General features: G+C 36.1%; 2 protein-coding genes across 2 annotated transcripts; one reads left to right on the top strand and one right to left on the bottom strand.

Moving 5' to 3' along the window:
• Positions 1 to 483: 483 nt before the first annotated feature.
• LOC134647866 (uncharacterized) lies at positions 484 to 3,344 on the top strand. Its single transcript, XM_063502210.1, has 7 exons — positions 484 to 572; positions 695 to 860; positions 980 to 1,104; positions 1,456 to 1,675; positions 1,931 to 2,015; positions 2,384 to 2,536; positions 3,011 to 3,344. Exons 1-7 carry the CDS (start codon positions 488 to 490, stop codon positions 3,131 to 3,133), a joined length of 957 nt encoding a protein of 318 aa, XP_063358280.1. The 5' UTR covers positions 484 to 487; the 3' UTR covers positions 3,134 to 3,344.
• LOC134647863 (monocarboxylate transporter 12-like) lies at positions 3,150 to 23,762 on the bottom strand. The gene is made up of 6 exons (XM_063502206.1): positions 23,436 to 23,762; positions 6,686 to 6,805; positions 6,280 to 6,504; positions 5,326 to 6,114; positions 5,011 to 5,211; positions 3,150 to 4,545 (listed from the first exon to the last, which is right to left on the bottom strand). The coding sequence occupies exons 1-6, from the start codon at positions 23,581 to 23,583 to the stop codon at positions 4,382 to 4,384; spliced, it is 1,647 nt and encodes a 548-aa protein (XP_063358276.1). The 5' UTR covers positions 23,584 to 23,762; the 3' UTR covers positions 3,150 to 4,381.
• Between the last annotated feature and the right edge of the window lie 3,997 nt (positions 23,763 to 27,759).

Raw genomic sequence — 27,759 nt, 5'->3', positions numbered from 1 at the left:
GTCAAAGAAAATGAAGTGTCGGTTGCCTAGGCGGTCCTAGCGTGAGTCCTTTAAGGGTTCCGTACCAAAAGGGAGAGAATTACTTAAATAAATTACTTTGTAAATGATATGAACCCTCAGAGTGCGGTTATTCAATTAAAAAAGTAATTAGCTCGCTCTAAGCCCATTGTCTAATATGATACCTACTAACAACATAACAACAAGTTTACTATTATGAGGAACAATGTTGAGTAGCGGAGCGAAGCGGCTCATCTTACTGCAGGTGGTTTGCAACCCGACTCTGCTGTCCTACCGCACAATATAAACGACTTATGTATGTATATTATGTATACTTACCCCAGACCTTCAAGGCCCGGTAAGTGTTGCACCTCCCGGCTACGCACTGCGCAGTCGCACAGCAAATCTCCGGCAGCCCCCCTCGTTTTTCCCTGTCGTCCGAAAGTAAATTATTAAATCTGTTCTCCTGACTGAGTATAGCTAATTTAAAATGTCGAACTATACGAGTCCGTGTCCCTGGCCTTTGTTTGATGAACAAGAAAGAGATGACATTGTTGATCAATTGCATTATATAGGTAAGTTATAACTTGATTACTAATAGTCGTTTATGTTTACGTCGAGTTGTTTTCTGTTTGCAATTTATTTATTATCATTAAAAAGTTCTTGGTGATTACATAAATAATTTCTGCGTTTTCAGGAGGTTTGTCTGCACTGATTTTTATTGGGCTATTATTAGCTTATATTCATCCCACTTTTGAAACGAATCGCAGTTACCAGAATATTGGATTTTTTATGCTTTCTGGATGGATTCGGAGATGTACGCCATTTTTAATGGCCTACGTAATAGACAAGAAGGATATATAGTAAGTTTTATTTATTTTTGTTGTTTTTTTTACCTTCCTACATGATTAATATTTTTATGAAATGTAAATTCGACTCGTATACATAATTATATTACTTATAAATATTTACTTCTAATCAGCCGTCGAGAAATGACCCTGTGCCGGCTATTTGGATTCTTGGAAACATTCATGGCGATCCACGAGGTGGAATGCCTCACGCACGTTTGCATAGAAAGATATGTTGTCAGCAAATACATCACTAATGGTAAATACATATATTCATCACCCACTATTCGTACTAAATGCGAAAGTAAATTATATCTGCCTGTGTCTATTAGGTACCTCTGCACGCTTTTAAACCGCTGAACAGATTTACAATTTAGATGAAATTTGGCATGGAAAAGGACGGACGAAAGTGTCCTAACTATAATTGTTTTTCGCGGAAATCGTCGTTCTACACAGATGACTTCGCCTGCAGTGCAAACTAATATACCTATTTGTGTATTCACATATGATTCAATTAATTTTCTATCATATATATCTATATTTTTATGTAACTTCTACTGTCTCCTTCATAATTTCCCTAGATTCTAAACTAAAAGCACACCATCCACAGGTTGGCGTATGCCAGACCGGCACTACTACATGTTCCGGCTGCTCAGTGTGTTGTTCGCCGGCACATACTCGCTGGCGGCCGTTAGCGGCCTCGTCGGCGGCTACGGCTACGACTTCACCTGCTCGAGCTGTACGATGGACATGATCTTGCCTGGGGGATGGCAGAAGTATTCTGTTAGCTTGCTCTTTATTATGAGAAGTATCAAGCCTGTGGGATTTATGTACGTATATAGTTGCGATTTTCTGCTGAATGTATTCTTTGCCGATTGATAGTCGTTGCATTAGGCGCGCAATCTGACGTGGTTGTGGTGGACTGGAGTGGTTGGAAAAAAACGCACGGTCATAAAACAAAATCATTGCGCCTATTTAAATCAAAAGTATGTTTTTGCATGCCTTGTTTAATATTGAATTTACAAGTGCTCATCAAAATAATATTATTTGTAATGTAACTTACTTTACTAGTACGTATATTGCAGGATCGTTATGCTGAGATGGGCGAAACAACTCGAGTCTAAATTTGTTGATGTTGCTTATAATCGCAAACAGAAGAAAATTACCGATGTAAGCATTTAATTAATTAATTATTATTAATGTAATCGTTATACGACTCTTCTCTTTCGGCACAGATTCACAAAATCACGAAATATTAGCTTTATACTGGTATATCTACCAACTTATGCGTCAATTTACATCATTCACCCTACATGATAGAAGAGTAATTTCCTCACAATTTTTTCATCAAAAACGAAACCACTTATTCCGCCCAGAACACGGATTCTTGAGTCGCATTTACAGTTAATAAACTGTAATCTATCTATAACATGATTCAGACAACTTATGTCAACCCAATTATAATCAAGAAGCCTATTATTAAATTCTCGAATTAATTAAGGCAAAGGTTTAATTAAATATGTATAATACAATTTCAGGAAGTAATAGCGTTGACTGCAGTGAACCTGGCCTGCTGGGCGCCAATAGCTCTGATCCAGGCCTCGGTGATTCTGTCGCAGCATCTGTACGGTCCTGGCGAGTTCTTCCTGCCCGCGCCATTGCTAGTCAAAATGGCGTTGCTGCTACATTGGGTAATTTGGTTTGAAAGATTTTATGTAGGTATGTAAATTATTTCGAGAGTAGTAGGTATCTTTACCTACTACGTCACTGACGGTATCAACACTGACATATACGCTAACGTGTACGTAATTTACTTTATTTTCTATACATCTCGCTCGCACTAATACTTATATCAGTACGAGTGAGATGCATATGAAGTAAGTTAGGTACGTATTAGACGTTAGCGTAGGTATATGTCAGTGAATCGTGGTAAGGGTACTTATGGACCACTGACTTGTTTTTATATCAATTGTAGGTATTTGAACCGACATAGTCTACAGGCGGGATTCCACCAGTATGCGGCACTGTGCGGCACAATCATTTGTGTTCACAGTGCCGCACATTGGTGGAATCCCGCCTTAATACTTTTTCAAGCACTTATCCGAGAAGCAGATTCTTGATTTAACATAAATTAGGTACTGATGAGGATTTTATTTTGATTCCAGAGTTCGCTGGGGTGTTCCACAATCAACTTGTTTCTTCTGAACCCGAACATACGAAAGGCCGCGATCAACTTCAGATTCCCAAACTTCTCGGAACTCACTTCGGATCCCCAGAAAAAGGAATAAAATAAATAAGCAGGTGTCAATTCCAGTACATATATATTAATATGATACGTGTACATAAGAAATGTACAAGTTGATCGCATTCCATACGTTATTAAGACTTAACAATATACATAGAGACACAATATTTGTACGAAGAATATCAGAACAGTTCATTGTAAACGATATAATGCTAATCTAAGTGTTTCAGTCAAATACATTTACATTCAACAAGTTCAATATTTTAACTAAATATATTTCGCAAAACAAACAAAATAAATTTGTTACGTTTAAAATAACATCTTAAACTACAAGGGGGCAATCCGAATTGAGAAAGTAACATAAAATGGGGTGACTTCCGCATGATTGCCATGTGGCTACAGCAATTCGTCCTGGTACCTATGGACATAGACTAGATTTTTCATCGATTCCCAAAAAAAAGACGTTTTTTTAAAGATCATACAAATGTAACGGAGCCACTTCAGCTTCTGTTACTTTCTCAAGTCGAATCGGAACCCTGAACACAACTTGGAAGATCACGTAGAACGTAAACTGCAGTAGGTAAGTAATTGTCTAAAGACTGAATATATGATGTTACTATGTACCAGACTTCAGTGATCACAATAGGCATCGTAGATTGATTGCCAGGTAGTGGTAGGTAGGTAGGTAGTATACATACATGTTGGACCTCACCATACAATCTAATCTCGATTGGTCCGCATTAAGGCCATGTTTGAAGCTAACCACGCATTCATTTTCAACACTTCACATTATTGTAGGTACTTAATTAATATATTATTTTTAGTATTTAAGCAATTGTACGTCATACGTCACATAATATGTTAAGGTAGTATTATATTAGATACAACTCATAAATTTCTTATAGCTAATCGAAATCGAAATATAGAAACAATTGGCTCCTATAGTTTTATTCACAACTACCTAGTCAGATTAAAATAAAGTAACATTATTGCACCTTTTCGTTAAACACTATTCACATTATTCATCTTTCCTCATACTTTATATTCTATCTTTGGAATGAGTTCGATGGTTCAGTCATCAAAACTTTTATCACATTCATCCATCGAGATAACCAATATTTACAAGTTCTTATCTAATTTCATCGATATAAAAATCATTTTCCTCTATTATTGTAGTAGAATATACCCTGTTGCTGAAGGAGTCGTCGGTGGAGGCGGTGGAGGAGGGGGTGGAGGGGGAGTGCAGCACGATGGCGGGGAACCCGCGCGCCCGCGGCCCGCCGCCGGCGTGCTACATGTGCTCCAGGGGCAGCTCCTGCGGCCAGCGCGCGCGCGCGGCGCCCGCGCGCCGCTCCAGCAGCGGGATCACGAACAGGATCAGCCCGCTCAGCGAGATGGCGGCGCCGGCCGAGTAGAAGGCTGGCGCGAACGTGCCCGTCACGCGAAGTAGCCATCCTGGAATAGGTATATATTTCACGTCATTTTATGGCTCTACACTACCAATGACATAGTTAATCTAAGCGATTCACCTATTGCTTTCTGTTGGAGTCTATTTACGCTATCAAACTATATACAAGGGGTCTCTATTATTTCCCAAATAGTTTTAAGGCATAATGTATTGTTTGCCCGCATTGTCGTTAGTCATAATTCATTTGGTTCAGAAACGCGTCACTTTACAGGATTGCCATAAAACAAACTTAATCTGATCTAACCTATCTATAGGATAACCTAACCAAAATCCTGAAATGTTAAGGGTTTCAGTTTTATGATTATGACTAATTAATGGTAATATGATAAACAAGACATACATACCTAAAACTTTATGGGTAACAACGAGACCCCATATACAAGTGGGGCTCCAAATATGAAACATGACTCAAATGATACCTCATATAATTTCTGACACCTTTAAAAACTCACCTGCAAGAGGCGGCCCGATGAGAGACGCGATGCCTTGGAACAACAACAAGAGGCCAAAGGCATTAGTAAGTTTATCCAACCCGAGAAGGTCCACCAGTACCACTGACGTTAACCCCACGTATGCTCCGATAGTAAAACCAAACGTCGTTGCATACATGGCTAGTCCCCAGAACTCTGTGCACACTGCTGCTAATGCCGTACCTGTAATCAAATATAACTATTAGGGACTCTGAAAAATAATTTAGCCATGTGTAATCAGATACATGAATAACATTGAATCTTGTTTTGGTAATACGTATAGGGAACTATACTTACTAATGCCTGCTATGGTGAGGCACATGTTGTATGCCAGCAATCGATTCACCCAAGGTTTGTCGCTGATAAAACCGAGAACTATCCTTCCGATCAAGTTCGATGCCCCAATGATAGATATCAAATATTCCGGGTGCGCCACGCCCAAGTTCTTGCTCATGTTCACAGTAAAAACATAGGGTATATAAAATCCTATACTAGTCAAAAAGTTTGATACAGAGAATAATACAAATATGGGGTCCACCAACAGAGACAGATCGAGCATTTCCAGTAACGCGGACTTAGACTCTGAGGAGCATGGCATCCATCCACACCGTTCTTCATCGACTTCGTCTCTGGTCAAAGACTGATGAATTCTTTCTGGAGATGAAGCTCGGAATTTTGTAAGGCTCGTCATACTTCCTTGATATAATACATCTGGTCTGTGCATGATGCCACTGCCATGTCTCGAATGCGAATGATGCTTATGTCCATGAGATTTGTTCAGAGCGGGCTGCGAGAGAGTTAGTCTAGCCACATCGCCGTCTTCGGCATGCCCGTTTGCTCGAGCCACGTGCTCAGTACTTTGCGACCTTTTCAGTGGTGATTTATTTTGTTTCGGAAGCATCGGTTCGCTGACCGGTGTTCTTGGCACTTCGGGTACTGGTCGGAACATGAGTCCCAGTGGCACGCAGTTTAATATAAGGGCACCTATAATGGCCATGGCGCCTTGCCAACCGTAAATGGAGATTAATCCTTTTGTCAATGGCGGAAAAATAAACGTTCCAAGTCCCGAACCACACACCGCAATGCCTGAAACAGAAGAGAAAAAAAAGCTTAGCTGAAATTAACTTAATAATAGAGATATCGAATTGACCTACATACTTGTGTAAATAGGTAAGTATTTGTCTACTTTTTTTGTAAAGCACCGAGAAGCATCTCAACTAGAACAAAATGAGTTGGTTAAAAAAAGTCTACCTGTAGCAAGGCTCCTATACCGCTCGAACCAGACAGTGACGCTGACGATGGCGGGCAGGTAGATGAGCCCGCAGCCGAAGCCGGTGCCCACGCCGATGGTGAAGATGAGCGTCAGCACGTTGCCCGCGAAGGCCGACAAGGTGACGCAGCAGGCGGCCAGCAAGGCCCCGCCCACCGTCACCAGACGACAGCCCCAACGGTTCACGAATGAACTTGAAATCGGACCTGAAAAATGCATCAAATTTTATTTAGACACTGTGTTAAATAAGTACTTTCCAACATTTGAATCTTATTAGTTTATACTAGAACAAACAATAAAGATTATGAATATGATTATTATGATAATGAAAAATACATACATAAGGTAATTATATCTTACAAGTTATTTTTATGATATCAACCCTACCTGAACTGAGTGTAACCCCGACGAGTATGGAGACGATCCAGGCGGTCTTGGCATAACCCTCGTTGAAGAAGTCCAGGAACTCATCGTAAAAGACACCGAATGAATAGGTCATGCCATCGGCTGGAAAAAAAAGAAAAAAATAATTGAACGGCGTTGTTGCTATACTTATACATATTTTTTCTACAATCTATCAATATTATTGCATCCATACCTATAGCGTTGCGTAAAGTAACTAAAAAGCTGTATAAAATACTCGTAGATTTAGACATTTTATTTAATTTTAGTTATTTATTACACAAAAGTTACAACTTTTTTGTTAAGGACAAAGCTCCACAAAACTACATTTGTTTGACTGCGGAGTCGCAAGACACAACATAGTCATATCACATACGAGTATATGTGCTCGTACTATACCTACCTATAGATAGGGTTGCCATAATTAGTCGGAACTGATAAGGGACAGTGGTATTCTAGAGCGCTATTAATAAATCAATAAATATTATAGGACATTTTTACATAAACTGACTAAGCCCCACGGTAAGCTCAAGAAGGCTTGTGTTATGGGTACTCAGACGACGATATATATAATATATAAATACTTAAATAGGTACATAGGAAACAACCATGACTCAGGAACAAATATCTGTATCACCATACAAATAAATGCCCTTACCAGGATTCGAACCCGGGACCATCGGTTTCTCTTCATAGGCAGGGTCACTACCGACTAGGCCAGACCGGTCGACAAAATACGGGAAATTAATATACGGGACAAAAAAGGGACCAGTAAACCTACGGGACGTGATACTTAAATACGGTGACAGTCCCGTATATACGGGACGTATGGTAACCCTACCTATAGAGATACCTATAGGTTGAAATCTTATCACGCTACAAACTTATCGCAAACTAGGTTAGCATGATGGGTTCGTATAGCAGGTATTTTCAATGCCTTTACAATATCGGCTCGGCGGGAACTAGGGGAAGTAGACACGTGCCGACGACAAAGAGTGCGCCATTTATACAGACAAAAGAACTGCGCCGATGTCTCCGCCATTTCATTCCAAGACGAAAGGAACGGGGCTATTGATTTAATAAAGGAAATTAATTACATCACCATGGAATTCTAACGGTAGAAAAACGAATTGTGTTATTACAACATAGTTCATAACTACTCGTAATTTGTAGGTACAATTCATTTGTTGTTTACTATCAATTTCATTAAGATGTATACATTATTTTAGGTAAGGTCTACTAATTTAGAGTAGGTAAAGTAGGTATCCTAAATAATCAATTCACCTAGTTAGTCTTTGTAAATCATCGTAACGAATTGAGTAAGTAAAAATTACTCAGTGTGATAATTAAGTACAATGTGATTTGAGCAACTTTCTTTAATATTGAATTTGGGAAATAGGTACGTATCTACACAACGTGGTTTGATTTTGTTGTAATTTCCGTGTATTTTCGTTGTACGGTTACTGTGAAACTAACTGCATCTATTGAAAACAAAAAGCATCAAACATTAAAAACTTGTCTATCGAAATGTATTGCAGTCGGCACTGGATGTTAATTTTGTAGCAGCAGGTAGGTATGACAACATTATAAGTGACAACATTATAACTTATAAGTCAACAGTCAACATTATTAGAAAATGAAAAGTTACTAACTAGTACCTATGTAGGTAAGCTAATAAGTCAGGCAGCTATCATTAATACACCTTATAAAACAAAGTTCCCCGCCGCGTCTGTCTCTCTGTCTGTATGGTCGCGTTAAACTCAAAAACTACTGTACGGATTTCCATGCGGTTTTCACCTCTTGAGGAAGGCTTAGAAGTGTATAATTTGATAACCCTTGCGAAACCAGGGCGGGTCGCTAGTAACTTTAAGGGTTATAAATGTATACACATACAGACATGTAATGTGGTGAATGTCCACTTTTAGTGTTTAGCAGTAACGCTTTGGTTTACTGCGACATAAACGCATATTGCTTGTGTGAGCGCAACCTAACGTGTATAAATAGCATGTAAGCAATAATAGCCTATAAATATGTGTTATGTTTAGATTTACTCTCTCTATACTTGGATACCGAGAATACAACACAACTTCGGTAATGTTTGGTTTTACTTAAACTTCATTTCGACCCTCCGACTTCCAAGCCATCTCATTTTTTTGGAAGTTAAATAATAATGTTTATTTTATAGAAAGCTTACAGTACGGTACAATTTTGAGAAGTTTTAAGGAGTTTAGGCACATTTATTTATAAAATGTGACCTTATAGCTAGAGCACTAGTCCTTCGTACTTGATCATAGTGTGATATACACTATGCAGTATCCTCCGTGAAAGTTGTAGGAGACTTATTGTCTTAATGTATTTGTGTCTCTAGGTACAGGCAGAGCCGTACAGCTTGGCCTGATATGCCATTTTATAGAGTTGATAAAGGGTGACCATGCCCTAGGTGTTTATTGAAGAATTGCTATGGATAGCATTGATAGGTGAAGGGTGCGCACAGAGGCGCAACCCAGTTATGTCCTTGATCATAGTCGACCTTATAGGTGTCCGTGAAAGGCTTAACATTTAATACGGCATTAGTTTATTTTATTATCAGAATTATGGGAGATACCGTAACTATAAATAGCGAGAGTGAATATTTTGAAAAGTTAAATGTTTTTAAAAAGGAGATTTATATTTTATGAGAAAAGGAAGTAAATTAATATTTTAACGTTTGAGAGATGATAACATTTTAAGTGAAGATAATATTTTCTTATTAAAAGATAACGATATTTTTTTACAAGGGCTACGACATTAATACGACACATAAGGACCAAGCTGAATAAAGACTGTTTTATTATACCTATCTATACAATTTATTAACATATTTTTTTTATTGATTTCAGAAAAAATTGTAAACAAGTAACATGCGTTTAAATTTTTTCTTCTGCCACCCCGGCGGTGAGAGGAACTTTCGGGGGAGGTGTAATGTGGTGAATGTCCACTTTTAGTGTTTAGCAGTAACGCTTTGGTTTACTGCGACATAAACGCATATTGCTTGTGTGAGCGCAACCTAACGTGTATAAAACAATAGGCATTTAGAGAATAAACGTTCAGAATGTTCTTATATTATCACACATAAGGTGTTTAACTTCTACTCCCATCACCCGCTCGAAACCATATACAGTGTGTAAGTCCAATACGGGCAATAAATTAAACCAGGTATAAGAATTTACCCGTCTAATCATTAATTAAGAAGTTTTTTAAAGTTACACTTAATATGACTCCGTAATGAATTTTTTTCACATGTACCAAGCAGCAATGTACTGCAAACATTAAGAAACAGAAGATGACATGACATTACGAGATACGAGCTTTTTATTGTAACTGCTAACAAGCGTTGACAGTTACTTTAAAAAGCTCGTATCCCGTAACGTGTGGTGTATTACATTGCGGGCCGAATTATTTTGTATGGTTAAAATTTTCATTGCATTTCTAAGTAAAATGTATCTGAATATACTTTTTAGGTCCTATGCTAACCACCGTTTAAATATTCGCCCGTATTGGATTTACACACTGTATATAACGAGCACCATCCTGTTATCTGAGACATGACAGGTTGGGTTTGGCATTTTTTTTAACAAACAGCATTTTAACGAAGACGTCAGAGCGTTTTGTTTGTTGTGCGTAAATGGCGTCTGCTAATTCGGGGCTCGTCCGTGACACGCAAATATTATCAAGCGATGGTCACGGTGCTTCACTACACTCTTCTAATAATACACTACACTCTGGCTTCCCACGTCAATGTCTATAATAGCTACATATCGTAAAGTAGGCAATTAATATATGTAGATGCTCTCAGGTTGTTATGGTTTTAACTGTGTAATAGTGTGTAGATATTAGAGTGTCAGCATCAATAGTAGCGGATAAAACAACGCCCTAAACGTAGATATCAGCCATCCTTGAATTATTTTCCAAATAGAGCCATATTTCTACAGTTTGCATTCTAAAGTATCTGTTAGAGTCTAATTGTTCTACCTATATACAGGGACTTATAATTTTTCGTTAAGCTATCAGAGAATGTTAGATACCTTTGACACGTAGTCTGATCCGTTACTTTGGATGCTGACTGTAGGTACATGCCTAGTACCTACTTACTGTGCTATTTTCGCTTTTAAGAGATTTTAGTCGTATCAGTAGTAAATTAATGTGACCTTCAGAATATTTGACAAGAATACTGAAGAACGTAAATGTAATATCTGTGTGTTTTATACCTTTTTAGGTAGCCAAAATGTTAAATATATTTTGTTTAGTAATTTAATTTACTGCAAAGTTACCTACTATGATTCGCTATTCGCTTATATTTTTACTTTAGTTGTATTTTACCTACCTAACACAGATCCTTTAGTTTCTATTTGATTTGATGAATGCATGAGTAATCGTTTTCAAACTCTTCGCATATCGTTAGGTGGGGTGACGATGACGTCAAATAGTGTGGTTCTGGGCCCTTGAGTAAACAGTAGCTTTCTCAGTTCTAGAACTGTCCCGGTTATGAAATGACACACAAACATTACTGCCGTACCTACTACCGTATAATTCATTGAAGTATATACGGCTAAGTATATGTATAGGGTACCTACGAATTAACATTTTAACATTTTTAATTTTATTCATAAACAATGATACAGTTGCATGACATGCTATAGAAAAAGATTCGATTGAGATAAACGTTTCATTGTCTTCGCAAACACACTTCGCGTGTAGAATGGGGTCGTCAGGTGTTATTAATGTTATTATATAACTCACAGCTGGCGCACATTTTACAATAAGTAGAGTCGTGGACAAGGCTAGCCGTTTCCATAATTCGTAGTACTAACGTTTAATGGACTCAAGGAATTGTGCCATACATGCAATCAAATATCAGAACATATGTAAGTACTAAGTACTTATGTACTCATATAAAATTGTAGATAAATTATACAGCAACTAGTAACTAATAATGTCATGGCAGCGCAGTTTTCAATTAGCGACCTTTCTGATTTTATATACCTAAATACCTCTGGGTTTCTAGGTTTTTACCTTTGGACTAAACTGCTACTGATACGCAATTTTGTCTTTTTACCAAGTTTCTATACTATGATCTATGTTATTCTCACCGCTTGGCTTGCAGCAGTTTCTTTGCTCATATCTGTCACCACAATTTTAACAGATATCCTTCGCGTTAAGAGTATTGTAATTGTGTATATTTTGGATTGATTTTCTTCATTCACGATCACGACATTCACGACCCATAAACAATATTAAACATGCGAAGGAATAAGCGAGCGGAGCGATTTAAGTATAGCGTGCGGTTACGAGTTCCAATTTCCAATCAGAATATCGAAAGCACGAATCATTATACAATACGTCTCACGAAGGGGTTCAAGTAGTAAAATTGTGTACGGTCTACCCAATGATGATGAAATGACATACAACTCATGGCAAAAATGTTTTCAAGGTAATCACGGTTCATATCCCGGTCGATATAAGTTTAACAATGTTTTGTTTCTATGAATAATTTTGATTGTTAAAATTAGGTACTTTTCATGTTATAAAGGTAATCTCAGCGATCAGTACCTATTCTATTTATGTAGTGTAAGTGTATATGTTGTAGGCAAACCCAGAAGCTCCGGCAACTTAAGTTGGGCTTCATGGATTGCTGTGCTAACCAAGGTGTTGCGAAGCTCGATGGCAGGGTATGCCTATGACTATGACTATGACTATGCCTATTGTCTATAGGGCTTGCATTCCGGAATTCCGGAATTTCGAAATTCCGGAATCTCGGACAAATTTTCCGATATTACAATTCCGGAATTGAGACCACTGAATATCGAAAATTCCGGAATTGGATTTAAGTATTTTTATTAGATTTTAATACGTATACTACTGAAAATTTCCAAGAAAACTACACTATGTTGGTGTTATTAGCCGTCACTGACAAAAGTCTTAAGTCTAGCAGCATGTATTAACATGCCCCGTTAACGTAACCATATTTTTTTTACTTTTGATACTTGCTTAAGCAAAAGCCATATATTTACTTGCCCAGAATCCTACCAACGCGAAACTTTTGATTTAGAATTTATATAGGTAAACATTTGGATATATTATCTCAACGAATGACAGACCGAGAATGATTATTCTCAATTCAGAAAGAAGATCCCTCGATAGAATTTTCGGATCCTGTATACTTAAGCTTTTATTCTGAATTAGGAATTTAGGAACTATAGTTCGTTTTTTTAGCATTAGAAAGAACTTGAAAGAAGGTAAGCGATTTTGACATGTTTTTTAATTGAAAAACACTTTTTAAAAATCAATAACTATTACTTATGAAAGCAGAAGACTATGAAAGATCGTATTATATTCATAATTGTTACATTATTTACCGTAACTTATTTTTAAAATGTGTTTTTCAATTAAAAGGCACATCAAGATTGTTAACCAAATTTCTAATGCTAAAAAAATGAAGTATAGTAAGGATAAAAACAAACTTAAAAAGGGTAATCTCAATAAGGCTTACCTACGTTTTTGGCACTAGTCGGCATTCGGCAATGCATAAAGGTAATATAATGTACCTATAGCTGAATACCTACTTTAATGCATAAAAAACAAGCTTTACTCAGAAACAAATAATCGTCATAACACAATAAATGACCTTACCGAGATCGGAACCCTAGGACCTTCATCTTCGTAAACAGGACCACTTCCTACCTACCTAATAGGCTACGAAGCCGTTATATTTAGACATTATATAAAATTGGGCATGTAACCGATTTCTAGCATCCGTAGTTTCAATAAATACACCGTATCATTAAAGTAAATAAAAGGGACCATAGTAATAAGGTGCAAAGACGGCACTACTCAATTTATTGATATTTTTCGATTAATAATACTTCAGATTAAATTCCTCTAAAACAATACTTTCTTTAATAAACGTAAGGTAGGTATCAGTATTTCATATTTTTTGTTGTTTTTGGTTAAAATATCTAATAAAAATATGATAAACCCTAATTCCGGAACCAGTTCCGGAATTCCGGAATTGGGACCCAATATCGAAAATCAGTTCCGGAATTGGAAACCGTCCGATATTGCAAGCCCTAATTGTCTATCACATATAGGTACTTATATTTTTACGTACCAGGAGCGATGGGGCGAGTAAATTTATTTCAGTTGACCAAGGGAAGTCGTTGTTTGAAAGGAGAATCAATTTAACAAATCGTTGCCTGGCACGCAACCTGCAAGCAATACCCTAGACATGCACTGCGTATCTATCCATATACGAGTATATATATTGTGAAAATAATGTATAATAATTATTAAAGCAACATTATTTGTTGTAGGTACAATAAGGTCTCCAATTTTTGAGTCTATATCTCACGAATTTGAATATTTTCGCGGGGCATTATTGTTACGTTCAAGTAATAAATACGATTAATACTCTAATACGATAATTATTTACTTGTAAAAACAAAGTCAAGTGTTACTTTCACGGGTCTCTATCGCTTATGGAAAATGTATTAAGCATGTATCGCTAGTTGGCTATAAGATGTATGGGTAAGTTTCCTACCATGGTTAGCTCCATTACGAAAGAATTGGTCGACGGCCTGACATGTTAAAGTATAATACCTACCTACATACTTCGATATACGTTCTAGCGAACAGTTTCCATCGGTTGCAGTTTCCTATTGTCTTGTTTTGAGGTTAGAGGCAACTAAAACTTGCAACTATCTAAATTATTATATACTTATAACCCGTTTTTAGTGAAAACTAGTCTTATCTAGTGAAAACGCGTTTTCTCTGAGGCGATACGGAAAGCTTGTTCTAACTAGGGAAACGCGTTTTCACTAAAAACGGTGCTTTACGGTAACATTACTATCGGTAAGTTCCACTCAGTTGTAGAGTAACTTTTAAAAGTCACTGAGTGAGTCAGACTTTCCAGAGGATAGGTAAGTTTCAACAGATTATTATTCTAGTACTCATATGTATATTCTATGCCAATTATCTACTTATTACTATGCATTTTACATTATTGTTATCCATCTAAGGAACTCAGCGAAGTTACGAGTAGAAACCACTGAGAATCCACATAACAATTTAATGAGTCTTTATACACCGCATTGTTTATGTAGATACATACACATATTATAGCAAGTCATGAAGCTGTATGTTTGCGAATAACGTCTATAAAGAAGATTCATTAAAAGTTGAACACAATCTGCAACTTCATATACCTACCCATTTCGGAACATGCCGAACATTTTAGGAGCTAGCTCGTTAGTCGAAAACTAACTTATTAAGTAGTACTTAGGTACGAGTATACATATATTTTTGACTTTTTAACACAAACAGATACTTATTTTAATGTGTTTTTTTAATAGTCTTTTCTTTTCATATTGACAATCAGTTTAATTCTCAATTTTGTTGGACTTCATAATATGTTACGATTCGGTTATTCATGGTGTTTTAACATGATGCACCGGTTACAAGTGTCCAATTACCATTATGAAATCCTAATACATAATTATAACCCTAATAAAATAATTCCAAAATTCCTTGATTGATTTAATTTCCGTACTTTTGGGTATACTTAATATGAGTAGGTACAAAATTGATAATTATTTATTTCTAATTAATGTTTATGTTGTCTTGTGGCGAAGATAACAGTACAAAGATTAAGTTAAAACGAGGATGTTAATAATGTTGTGTGAGGAGGTAGCGAGAGTTAGATAATAGTGAAGATCTCATAATAAGTTAGTATAATTCTGTCGTTTAAACACATTCACAGAAACACAACCAGTATTGGACTTTGTGTCACTAGTGTTAAACTTTATTTGGATTTGTGTGTTGGATCGCGTGTGAGTGAAGTCGGGTCTAGATGACGGGACGGACCGTGATAATGTAATAATGCCCCATCCGCGTAATGAAAACTTATCTTTACGTATCAAATCCGGTATTTTGTGGAATACTCCCGAACTACTGCCTAATTCACTGCACACTGGGAAAACGTTTTTTCTTAACTGTGTGAGCTCAGTCACTGTTGTACTTAATTTTTATAACCATAGGAGGTCTGTGTGAGCAGTCGTTTTACTAATACTGGTTTGCTGGCTCGACTGCAGCGATGTAGATAGTCAACAAGCATTATGAATATGAAAGGCCCTGTAATCTTGTTTGAACGAGAGCTTTTAAACTGTCGTCTCGGTATAGGATAATTTAGTTGTCGTGTGAGTCTGTTACGTTCACTCATGGACAAATTTCGAGGAACTTAAAAAAAAGATTAATTACTAATTTTGAAATTACTTTAGGTACTGTAATCTAGTAATGCGACGGAAGTCAAAGGTCATTCGATATTCCCAACCTACAGTAGGCCAGCGTGTGTGACCTATTTGTAGCTTATTTGTTAATGTTTTCTTAAGAAAATCATTATGTTGTCATCACGAATACCTCACTAAACTACCGATTAAAAAAATAGGATCTACTCTACTAATAGCAAACTTCGTTAGTCATGTGTTCTGTTATCAAGTAGCATGACAAATGTATGTTAACGATGTGACATTGAATATCGCATTGAACATATTTTTCGTATTACTTTTTGATAATATGTTATGTGCCTATGCGATTATGTATAGTTGTCATAGATGCTTTATCAAGTAATAGAGTACATTTAGGTGTCATGATGTCTGCTTAACAACTACAATTTTATACGAAATAATGTACTTGATGGCAAGGGAATAAAATATATTTTTTTTAGCTGATGATCTACCTAGCTCCTTCAGTACATGGAATTGGATAACGTGGACCCAATGCAACCTGTGGGCCAAAGGTGATCGCGCTATTATCGTTTCTCATAAGTCTCTAACACACATTTGTTACTATATATTATAAATAAGAATTCCGAGATATTTGGCCACTTTGGTCCTCCGTGGCCCGTTATCTGTTTGGTGCTAAATGTAACTGTCTATACTTACATAGAACAAAGATACCTACTAGAGTCTCTGACATTTCATAGGTAGCATGAAAGCTATGTTAGATTGTTCAATGAGTTTCCATGTTTTCGTACATTTTAATTATTTCGTAGGTAGGATATTCACTTTTGCATCATAAATTGATGACGTAGGTACAGCGAGCTGGAAAAGAGCATACCCACTTTATGGATGTATTCCATCTCTATTGCAGCTGTGTGTACATGGGTCTGTTGTCGCTAGTCAACTGGTGCAATATAGACGCGGTTATCGACGTGATAACGTCATGATTCATGATAAAGCAAATTTCACAGCTGCCGTTAGATAGAAATATATACGGAAGCTTTATCCTGTCACTATAACGCCCACAAGTACTATCAAGCATTAAAATTTAAGATAAGACCGTAAAGCTAACATATAATAGTAGTTTATGCAACAGTGATATAATAAGGGTTCTTAAAATTCAAGGGTCGAAGTTACAAAACGAGACGTAGTCGAGTATTTTTCTATGACAGCTGCAGCAAAAAAAAAAAGTTAAAAAAAGAGTTATTATTAAAAAAAAAGAGTTATTATTTGAAAAAAAATTGAGTTATTATTTAAAAAAAAAAGAGTTATTATTGTAAATGAAAACATACCTCTTTCAATCAAGATGATCGGAACTTGTATCTTTAAAAAAAATAAAGCAGTTGTATTATACTCATAAGATGACTGCTAGCAGTCATCTTATGAGCCTATAGACAAAGCATTCAAATGACATTGCTTTAGATATCACTGTCAGTCATTTAATTGACACATTTAAGTGCTGGAGTAGAAAAAAAATATGAGAGGTTAGCTGTACCATCGCTGCTTATCATTATCACATAAATACCTACTGCCCCAGTAGGTCCTACATATAACAACCGAAAGTGACATAACAAAACTAATTATAACCATCTTCTCGCGCAATATAAGGGATTCCAATGTCACTAACGCGTAACGGGTGTTGTCTAGTGGATCAGAATAGCCATATACTTTTCTCGAGTCAAATAGGCTCTTATCGGTATTAATAATAATTCATGACATACATATTTTTAGTGATAACAGATTTTGTGACATAGGTAACAGTTATGTCACCGATATTGCCGATGGGGGTATCGCAAAGCGGGCCCGATATCACGAGCTATGATTAAATCGGCTTTAGATTACATAACCGTAAAAAGATAAAACGACTGACTGGCAATTAATGCGGGTATTAAGCGCAGAATCGCATCTGTTAAGTTTAAAAAGCACCCCACCCACTCACCAGCTCACTGGGTACCAGGGTCGCGTGGCACACACTGCGAGGCATATTTATATCGTCAGATGACAAGCAAAAGCCACTAAGTACCTCCACAAGTTCATAGCCATAGTGAACCATATTAGTACGAAAAGAAGGTTGATTTTTGTTTAAATATTTTATAGTAATTAGTGACTTTTGCTTGTCACCTGACGATATTATCGAAATACCATAGCAATCTTATTGAAATTCTAGTGCCGATCTCTTCCACCAGTATTGTAAAAATTAGCGCTTTTTGAGTAAGTAAATAAATAGTTCTTCCTGTCGTTAGTCACTATAGCTATACTATTAACAATACAAAAGGTACCTACTATACCTTTTATAACTGTTTTTTGCTTGAAACCATAACAGAATATAAAGAGTGGGATGCCCTAAACCGTTAATATTGAAGTTGATATCATATTTTTTAAATCTGAATACGCTTGTGCGTAGGTACTGGTATTGTCGTGAATAAATTGGATTTACAAAATTAGAAGATTTACGGCCGTTTAATGCCAACCACCAATTGTCGTTTCCTTTTTGTTTGAAAGCCAACGCAAAACAGTAGTTTCATGCAGACCAATCTAATGAAGCTATTTGTTTAGGCCTTCTTTTTATGAATAATGAATTATGGATAAAAAAATGTTTAATATACTTATTTTCTATTGAGATACAAATTAAAATAGTGCGTAAATTATGTTATAAATCATATAACTTCAGTACGAACTACTACGTGAGTTTTGGAATAACAAAATGCTAAAACTTGCCATTCATTTTAGTGTAACAAATGTAATAAAATGTGTCAAAAATCCGATTCTAACGAAATCCCACTTTGTGTAAAATTCTACGTTGACATAAGCGAAGGGTGGGGCTTTAGCGGTGAGCTTTTGATTGACGTATATTTCAGGACTTATCAAATAAAATGGAGGCCTTTAAGGGCGCAACCATCTATAATTTTTTTTATTGCATGTGTCTTTGCCAATATTTATTACTGTTATTGGCCTAATAATATGTAATAATACTTATGTAAGTTGTATACATATATTTACGGCTGTTGTTGTTCTGAATACCAATAAAAATAAAATATAATGACGGGACATGGTCTTAATATTACGAAATATGCGACATTATTCTTTTGAGTTACTAATAAATTGGAATAGTAATATAGTAATGCGAATTCGGCGGCGACTACCCTAAATGTCACAAATATGGGTGTCAGGTCTCGAGCTCTCATTAAAACAAGTCGAATAGTCCCGTCTCTTGGTTATCTGTTCCGTTAACGGCAGTGTGAACTATCGGTATTGACAAAGATTAGTTAGGTAGGTACCTACTTTATTTGCGCTGGGTATATAGGTAGGTATGTGACGTTTTTTATTTTATTCGGGAAATGAAATATCAGTTTCTTTCCTTTACAATACTTTACATAATGTTATTTTACAAGACAAATTAAAGAACATTACACAAAAACCATGAATAAATTACCTAAAACATATTAGACTTAAGTATATAGACCGGGATATGGGGAGACATATCGGGAGCTCGAAAACAATACTACAGGTAATCACGGTTCATACCTATATAAGTCTAGTGAAACTAACCGTGAATCATTCAAAACTGTCACTAAAACATATTGTTTAAGTGTAGCGTGTGATTTAATATTTACACTGAAAAACATTCATTATGCACGACTAAAACACAAACCTACACATGTGAATATATATAAACAGAAATGAATGTTGTCCAAAGTATAATAGGTACCTGTAATACCTATCCAAACAACAACCAGCTACCAGCTACCCACATTATTTATCTTGTGTACAAAATTAAACACGACTCATTGTAATTAGATAGAGTTTAATGGTTGCGTTGTTTCATACATTTCGTTAAGTAAACCGTGCTAAAGCGTTTGTACAAAATTAACATGTCAAGTAGCATTAAGTCCTCAAGATGATACGTTGATGCTTGTGTTTATATAAGTATAAGTAAATTACGTTAGCCTAAAAGGGTGACAGGATAAATATTGAAGAAGACTGCATGAAAATAGATTGTAAATCTTATGATAGTGGTCTGTTCTCTGAAGAAGACATAACTATAATAGACAATCCCTGTATCCCCAGGGGACGAAGAAGCGACTACAGAATTTATTTTCTACTTATATGGCCTGACAATGTGACGGAAAGCTAGTACTATGTCCATCGATTTCTTATTTCGGTGCAGGTGCTTTATGAGATGATATTTATGTACCTATTTTATATTTTAGATACACTGTGTATGTTTACTCAAAAGGGATCCACATATTAGATTAACGTAATTTTTAGTGTCCCGCACAAAGTTTGTTTTTAACGATAAGGAATGTGGAACTAAAAAACTATTTTTTATGTGTAACTAATTGCTGTAAAAGCAAGGGATTGAACGCATATTAATTGGTCTTGAAACTACTGCAAAGCGGAATTCCCGATATTACTACTGCTACTATGTAGTTATTAATATCGCATCGTTTTCAGACGATTCCCAAAGCTCTACGCTGTGCTGCTACAGGCGAGTACCGGAAAATTAGAAATTACGACTTGGAGGAGAAATAATTACTGTTAATAGCTAAGAGTAGATCACTTATAACGGTAGGTATTGAACGTATAAGTTTATTCACTTATTTTTGTCATTGCCCCATTTTTTACGATATATAATAATATTAGTAAATAAGTAGGTACTCGCACCACTCTTACTTGTTACAATAAGGCGCGATATCATTATGAAATGAGGTACCTACCTAACTTAACTAATATGAATATTATTGTATATGTCACCGACAAATAAGTGTGCATGACTATTAGTGGGAACTTAAATCGTTTTGTTAATAAATAAATAAGTTATAGATATTCACTGTACTCACGTCTAAAGAAGATTTAGTTGAGTGACCGATAGTGTATTGTATCAGTGCATCATAATACCTACCTTGAAGTCGTAAGTCGTGTTTATTATGCTCAGTGTGGCGATTGTGAGTAGCTAATGGGTAATCCTTATTCTTATGCTTTTTTTGTGTTACATGTAAGAATAGCATATATTTTTAAGAAAATAAGTAAATTCTATATCAATATACTTAGTAATTTACCTCTAGTTTTAGGTCAACCTAAATGTATTGTCCTAAGAGTATTAAAAACATATTAAAAAAAATTACAAGTACGAAATGTCACGGACCGTGTAGTGTGTGACTTCCCCGGATTTTGTGATATTATATATTTTTCTGGAAAATTATGGAGAAATTTTGCAATAAATTATATCAAATATAAAACACTAATCCCTGTTCTACAACACTGTTTAAAAATTGTATGGATATATAACGACTTTATATAATATTAAACAACATGCATTTTGTGATCAGTTTTCGTGTCACCGCCGTGTGTGGTAATATAAACATGCGGTACTCGGTAGAAAATTATCTTTACTACTGGCAGCCTTCTTAAAGTTTTTTTAGAACAGCAACACTTTGTTGTTGTCAGGTTTGTAAATGGCTGAAGGGAAAAGTTTTGTCGAAAATGATTTATTTGTGTTCATTTGAAAAAACGGTCAACCTTAACGCGTCACCGCCGTGTTAGAGTTTTAAAAGTAAGTTGCAGTTTCACGTTATTGTTTGTAACATACCTCACCTCATACATTGCAGATTAAGCTAATTATTTAACATTTGCAAAATCAAAGGAAATGTTTATGTAATATCGAACATGTTCCAAATTATCACGACCGTGGCCTCAAAAATCTGTCACCGCCACGGACTTTTAAGTCCACGTTCGTGACATATAGACACGTGGTCGTGCCATTCTTAATTCGTTTGATTAATTTAGAGGCACATGCACTCTTCAGAAATGCATTTTTATTAGCTACAGATCATTTGCTATTATTGCCCGACTGCCAAAGCAAAAAAAATGTTTTTCGCTTGTATGTATGATGTGTATCGAATTCTTTGTCACGCTCTACAGCCTACAGCCTTTATAGTTTGACGGATTTCAACGTCTGAGCTGTCATTAGGTTTGTCGTAGTCAAGGGAGTGACTTAGGATATGTTAAAATAACTATATAAATCAAAATAGCCGAGTTGGCCACCAAAATGCCGAAATGTCACGACTGACGGACACTTTGTCACAACCGTGTTTATGTACTCATTTTGTTTGCCTTTCCTGAGGGTATTAAGCTTGACCATATGAATAAAAAAAATGCTTTTTGTATGTACTTTTGATATATGTAATAATGTATGAAAAATAAAAACGTTTATGAAAAAAAAATTTTTCGGACACAATTTAAAAATCACCCTAATATGTTCTAAATATAATTATTAATGTATATAAGTACTTGTACAGTCGACGTCAAAGATATGTAAATTTACACTTTTGCACGTTACTTACTGATTTCTCATAAGACGAAAAATGTAAACATATCTTTGACGTCGACTATACCTACTGGTTTACGTGGCTACTGATGTAATAAAAATGAAATCTTTCTACCTCAATTATTTTTACCATTACGTATTTATATCGGGCATACATCAAGCGACTCATACATAAGTCACAGCGAGGACGCGATGACCTATGGACAGTGACTAAATAACCCCTGGCGATAACTCATTGCCTGATAAAGTTTTGCGTTATGTTTGTATTGCATTGGTTGTTATGTATTTATTCAGGCAATGTAATTATGATAATGTATGGTATACATATTATATGATGTTTGTGATATAGAAATGTAACAAACAGGAAATATGTACCTATTATCGGAAAATATGATGTAACAAGTAGGAAATGTGATGGATTGGACTGATACAAAATAAACTTTACCTCCCATTTATCTTAAGGGGTGTTTCTCCTTACAAAAACTATGTTAAGTAAGTAAATAATGTTAAACCCGGTCCTAAGATCAAATTCACCCAAATATAATTAGTCATTGTTGGCATGATTAAATAACAAGCGTCCCAGTCTAATCATACTAGGTTTTGGCAGTAAGGAGTACGTTCAAAGCCTGCTTTGCGAAAGGACACAAAGTATGTTAATTGATTACCGTAAAACGGGGTGAGTAGGTTTCGCGGGGAGAGGTGGGTTATGAATGGGGAGAGAAGGTTTGAGAGGGGGGTGAGAAGGGATTTTAAGGCTACTGCTACAAAAATAATGTATCCCAATTTAAAATGGAGCTATAGTAATACGCATAATAAAAAAAAACGATCCAATAATCTTCCAAAATCACCTTTGTATGAAAACCCCTCTCACCCCAAATACGAGGCACTACGGGGTGAGGTGGATTTTTCTCTTTATCGTCAAAAAATAAAATAAAAACTAAAATACAAACGTCCGGAACACTTATTATATACACCATTCAGTTTTCATATGTAAAAATAAAATGTTATCGAGGTTTGAATTTCAGTTTTGACCCTACTCACCCCATTTTACGGTACTCATGCGGTAATAGATATTTGAGTGGTCTAAAATACTCACTGACTATATGTATCATGAAGGAGGCGAAGACCACCATCCAGCCCCAGCCGCCGTCGGGCGGCGGCGGCGGACTCTCCGAGCTCTCCCGCGACGACACCGGCGCGTGCGCACCCTTCCCGTTTGCACTCTTCACTCCTCCGTGAGACATCTTGCTACTCTCTTCCCACTTTTATAAAGCTTATAGATTTATAAGGCAACTTAAGTTTTGATATGAGTTTAGAAATGCAGTTATATATTTATATAAAATTTTCTAACGTGTATAAGTTACACCTAAGTGGATGACTTGTTACAGGATTTAAACAATCAGTTTTATAAATGCAACAATAGTAAAAAGGATTATTTGATAAATATAAATAATGCGTAATCTAGTATTATCTATTTTGATAAATCATTGTAAGGCCTATCTATGGTGTAGGATGAAGTCGGTGTCTTGGGTCCCTGGTCTCCGGCGCATGGAGGACATGTTCCTCGTGGCTCCCGCTTTCAACTGAAACAAGAGAAAATGCACAATGACTACATGTTGTACTATCTAATACCTTTAATACGTCCGTCCGTCCGTCTGTCACCAGGCTGTATCTCACGAACCGTGATAGCTAGACAGTTGAAATTTTCACAGATGATATATTTCTGTTGCCGCTATAACAACAAATACTAAAAACAGAATAAAATAAAGATTTAAGTGGGGCTCCCATACAACAAACGTGATTTTTGACCGAAGTTAGGCAACGTCGGGCGGGGTCAGTACTTGGATGGGTGACCGTTTTTTTGCTTGTTTTGCTCTATTTTTTGTTGATGGTGCGGAACCCTCCGTGCGTGAGTCCGATTCGCACTTGGCCGGTTTTTTTGCAAACAAGTAGGCCATGGTTTTCTAGGATATCAATTTACTTAGTTGCAGCTATGCAATTACGTCAGTGTGAGGGCAATTTACATTATTTGCTAATTGACTATTAATTATAAGTTGTAATATTATCCTCCCACTTGTTTACAAAAACGTTAATTGATGCCTAACCTACTTAAGTAACGATATCACGGCATGGTACATTGTGTAGTTTTTGTAAAAGTAAATATGTAATATTTGCGTCATAAACAGAAGATGTAAGAAAAATAACGCAGTCCACGTATACTCGAACAACTCTATTATCATTGACCTACAATCCTTGCCGATAAAAATGTCATTTAATACGAATAGCTATAATAAATAATTAATCATTATAATGATTGATGCAATTCTATGATTGCATTGCATTCTACAGTGTGTGGCCTATAACGCGGGCGAAAAATTAAAACGTAGATTCTACTCCTCAAACTAGATAATGTTTGTTCAGCGACTTTTAAAAATAACTTGTGGTTTGTATTTTAAAACACTTTAAAATTTAATCGAACACGCAATGTATTACGAAATTGATTATGCCTGTACGGTGACAAGACTGACGGGCAATGTCAATTAGACGGAATTTAAAGTACATTGAAAATATTATTTAGTTTGTTTGAAAAAGGGACAATGTCAATTAGACGGAATTTAAAGTACATTGAAAATATTATTTAGTTTGTTTGAAAAAGGGACAATTTTAAGACTACATACTTTCAAAAAGTTGTTGAACAAAAGTTTTATTGTTTGAGGAGTAGAATCTACGTTTTAATTTTTCGCCCGCGTTATAGGCCACACACTGTATAATGTTTCATTTTTATAAAGTAATGAATTATTTAAATTATTGGCAGAATTAAAGGATGACACGTTCACGTTAGACCGGGCCATGTCCGGGCCGGAGCTTCCTATGGAAAGCATCACGTGATCACCGCGGTCATCTGTCATCTGTCAAAGAAAAGTAAGCGCCGGAAGCTCCGGCCGCCCGGACACGGCCCGGTCTAACGTGAGTCATCCTTAATTCCTAATGCTATTCCTTTTCAGAAGTAATTTGTGTTTAAAATTAAGCGGAAATGGCAAAATACGCTCTTTGAACCAACAGTTTACAAATTGACCTTGGTATCGGAAAATAATACGTTTTCCTTCTTTAGGAGAGGCGATAGCCGGGATTCCGGAGATGACAATATCCGGCAAATACGCAACGAGCGTTTCATTTCAAATGTAACAAACCGCACCCTCGCTGTTTTCTTTTACCCGAATGATGAAGAAGGGAACCTTATCTGAACAAAAGTAGGTGTACCCGCTGCTTGTATACTGGCCATATACTGGCTTAAGATCATTCGTACACACCCTCAACTCTCACTTACCAAAGCCACAGGATGAAACAACGCGCCAAAATTATCTGCCCCACTGGAATAATTTACCAAATAAAGATAAAATTCTACAGTTCGTGTTCAAAAGCATTTATTAGAGTCTAATAAACATACCTATGTCTTTTTATTTTGCGGTTGTATTGTACGAGTAGAATGGTAGATAATTTGACGCATAGTTTGATCCGTTACTTTAATAAAATTAAAAAAAATGGCTGTTGGGAACCTACAGTCTCATGATCCTCGTCGCACTTAATTACTTTGAGATCGGAATAGCTTCTTGATGTTTGCCGTATTAAACCGGCATATTACTGATACCCATATTAATGATAACCATCATCATTAATTCCGCTATTAATACCAATTTTTATGAAGAGACGCCATCTTGAAAACTTGCCAAAAATAGAGCTAGTAATTAAAACGGTATATATTATAGGAATAATATAAAATGCTCCGCAAAAACGTAAGTAGGTATGTTTAATGAAATACCTAATCCAAAAGCCAATGACAAGCATATGGAGTGAACATGATTGATGAATTGATGATATTGGGGCTTGTCGACGCGGGATGTGATAATCCGATCGATACAGACCTGATAACGTGCCGTTGTGGAGGAGAACTGATTTTTGTAGATAAATGTTATCGTGGTATATCTATTAATATATTTGTCGAGATTACCAGAGATATTTTGTTTCATAAAGATACCTCAGCTGATAAGTATTGTATCTTTTTTACTGAATTATTATATTTTTCCATGCGTTTGATGTATCATAACTATAAATATATAGGTACCTACTGTTTATTGTAAAAAGTTATATTTCGGAAGGTCCAGCCGCTAGAAACAGTGACCGCCTTTCTTACACGATTGCCTACTTAATTATAAATTCTTAGTACATACATTCAGCCGCGCTAAGCATAAGAGCAGGTGTAAAGTTTAATAAATAAAATAATAAACTCATTTGGAATGTTCTATAATTGAAATGTCTTTCAATTATAGTACATATCGTACAAGTACAAAGTATACAATTGAATGACATTTCAAAATAGGTCAGTGATGTCAGCAACTTCGGTAGGTAAGTCCTACTGCTGCTGCTCGTCCGCAAAAAATGTCTGAAGAAATTTAATGTTCCCTAAGCTTTTTATTACACACTTTTATTTAGCTTCACCGCGTATATTTTTTGTATATATCTACATATGTGCTTCAAATCTTGTAACTTAAACTTGAACCACTTCTCGGTGTCTGGTTGAGCTGAAATTTGGTATACTTCCGTATTTCCGATGACAATGCAATATTATGCTAACATGGAGCTGATCTGATGATGCAGTCGGAATATAGCCAAAGGAACTCTTCAATGGAATAACATAAACACATTGAGTTTAGGCTTATTAGAAAGATCTCGAGAAGCACTTTTTAGACATGTAAAGGTGAGAAAGTACAGTCAGCTATAAAAGTGTGTATCAAAAAATATTTTTGACGGTCACTTGTTAATAAAGATGATTGGACGACAGTTCTCTTAAAAGGTAATTAATGCATGTAATTTGTCAAAATACCTGCGAATACTAGTCGCTACTACTAAAAAAGTTTCCGAGCCTTTTCGCAATAGCAACATGGGATCTGGAAGCTGCCCTCACTGCTTACACATAAAAAAATGACAAAATACACACTGAATTTGCAGTATTAGCCCTGAGCAAGAATAATAGCAATTAAAATGCGGTTAGATACGTGTCAATTGGAAACCCTTTGTCGACAAGGGCAAAGCCACTGTCAGCTGTAACCTTTATTATACCAACATGCTGAAAACTTTGATGCTGAAATGAGATGCTAAGTAACAGGTACCTACTATAGATTTATAAAGTCACTAGACACTCTGAAAGTATGTACTTATATAGGCATATTAAAACGAAATAAAACCTACCTAGGTAGGTATATCATTTGATAGGTATCAATCTCTATTTTCATAAGCTTTTATTTCGTTTCAATATGTGAGAATAATCCTCCGGGACCCGCTATCTGAGTAAACTTGGATGGTACTTGTCTATCCAATAAAGTTATCTCATACTTCGACGTGATTCGGCCCCACCCACCAGA

Source organism: Cydia amplana, chromosome 5 (genome assembly GCF_948474715.1).
Source record: "Cydia amplana chromosome 5, ilCydAmpl1.1, whole genome shotgun sequence".
Taxonomy (NCBI): Eukaryota; Metazoa; Arthropoda; class Insecta; order Lepidoptera; family Tortricidae; genus Cydia; species Cydia amplana.
The sequence above is the reverse complement of the archived record's forward strand: the minus strand, read 5'-3'. Positions and strand labels throughout refer to the sequence as shown.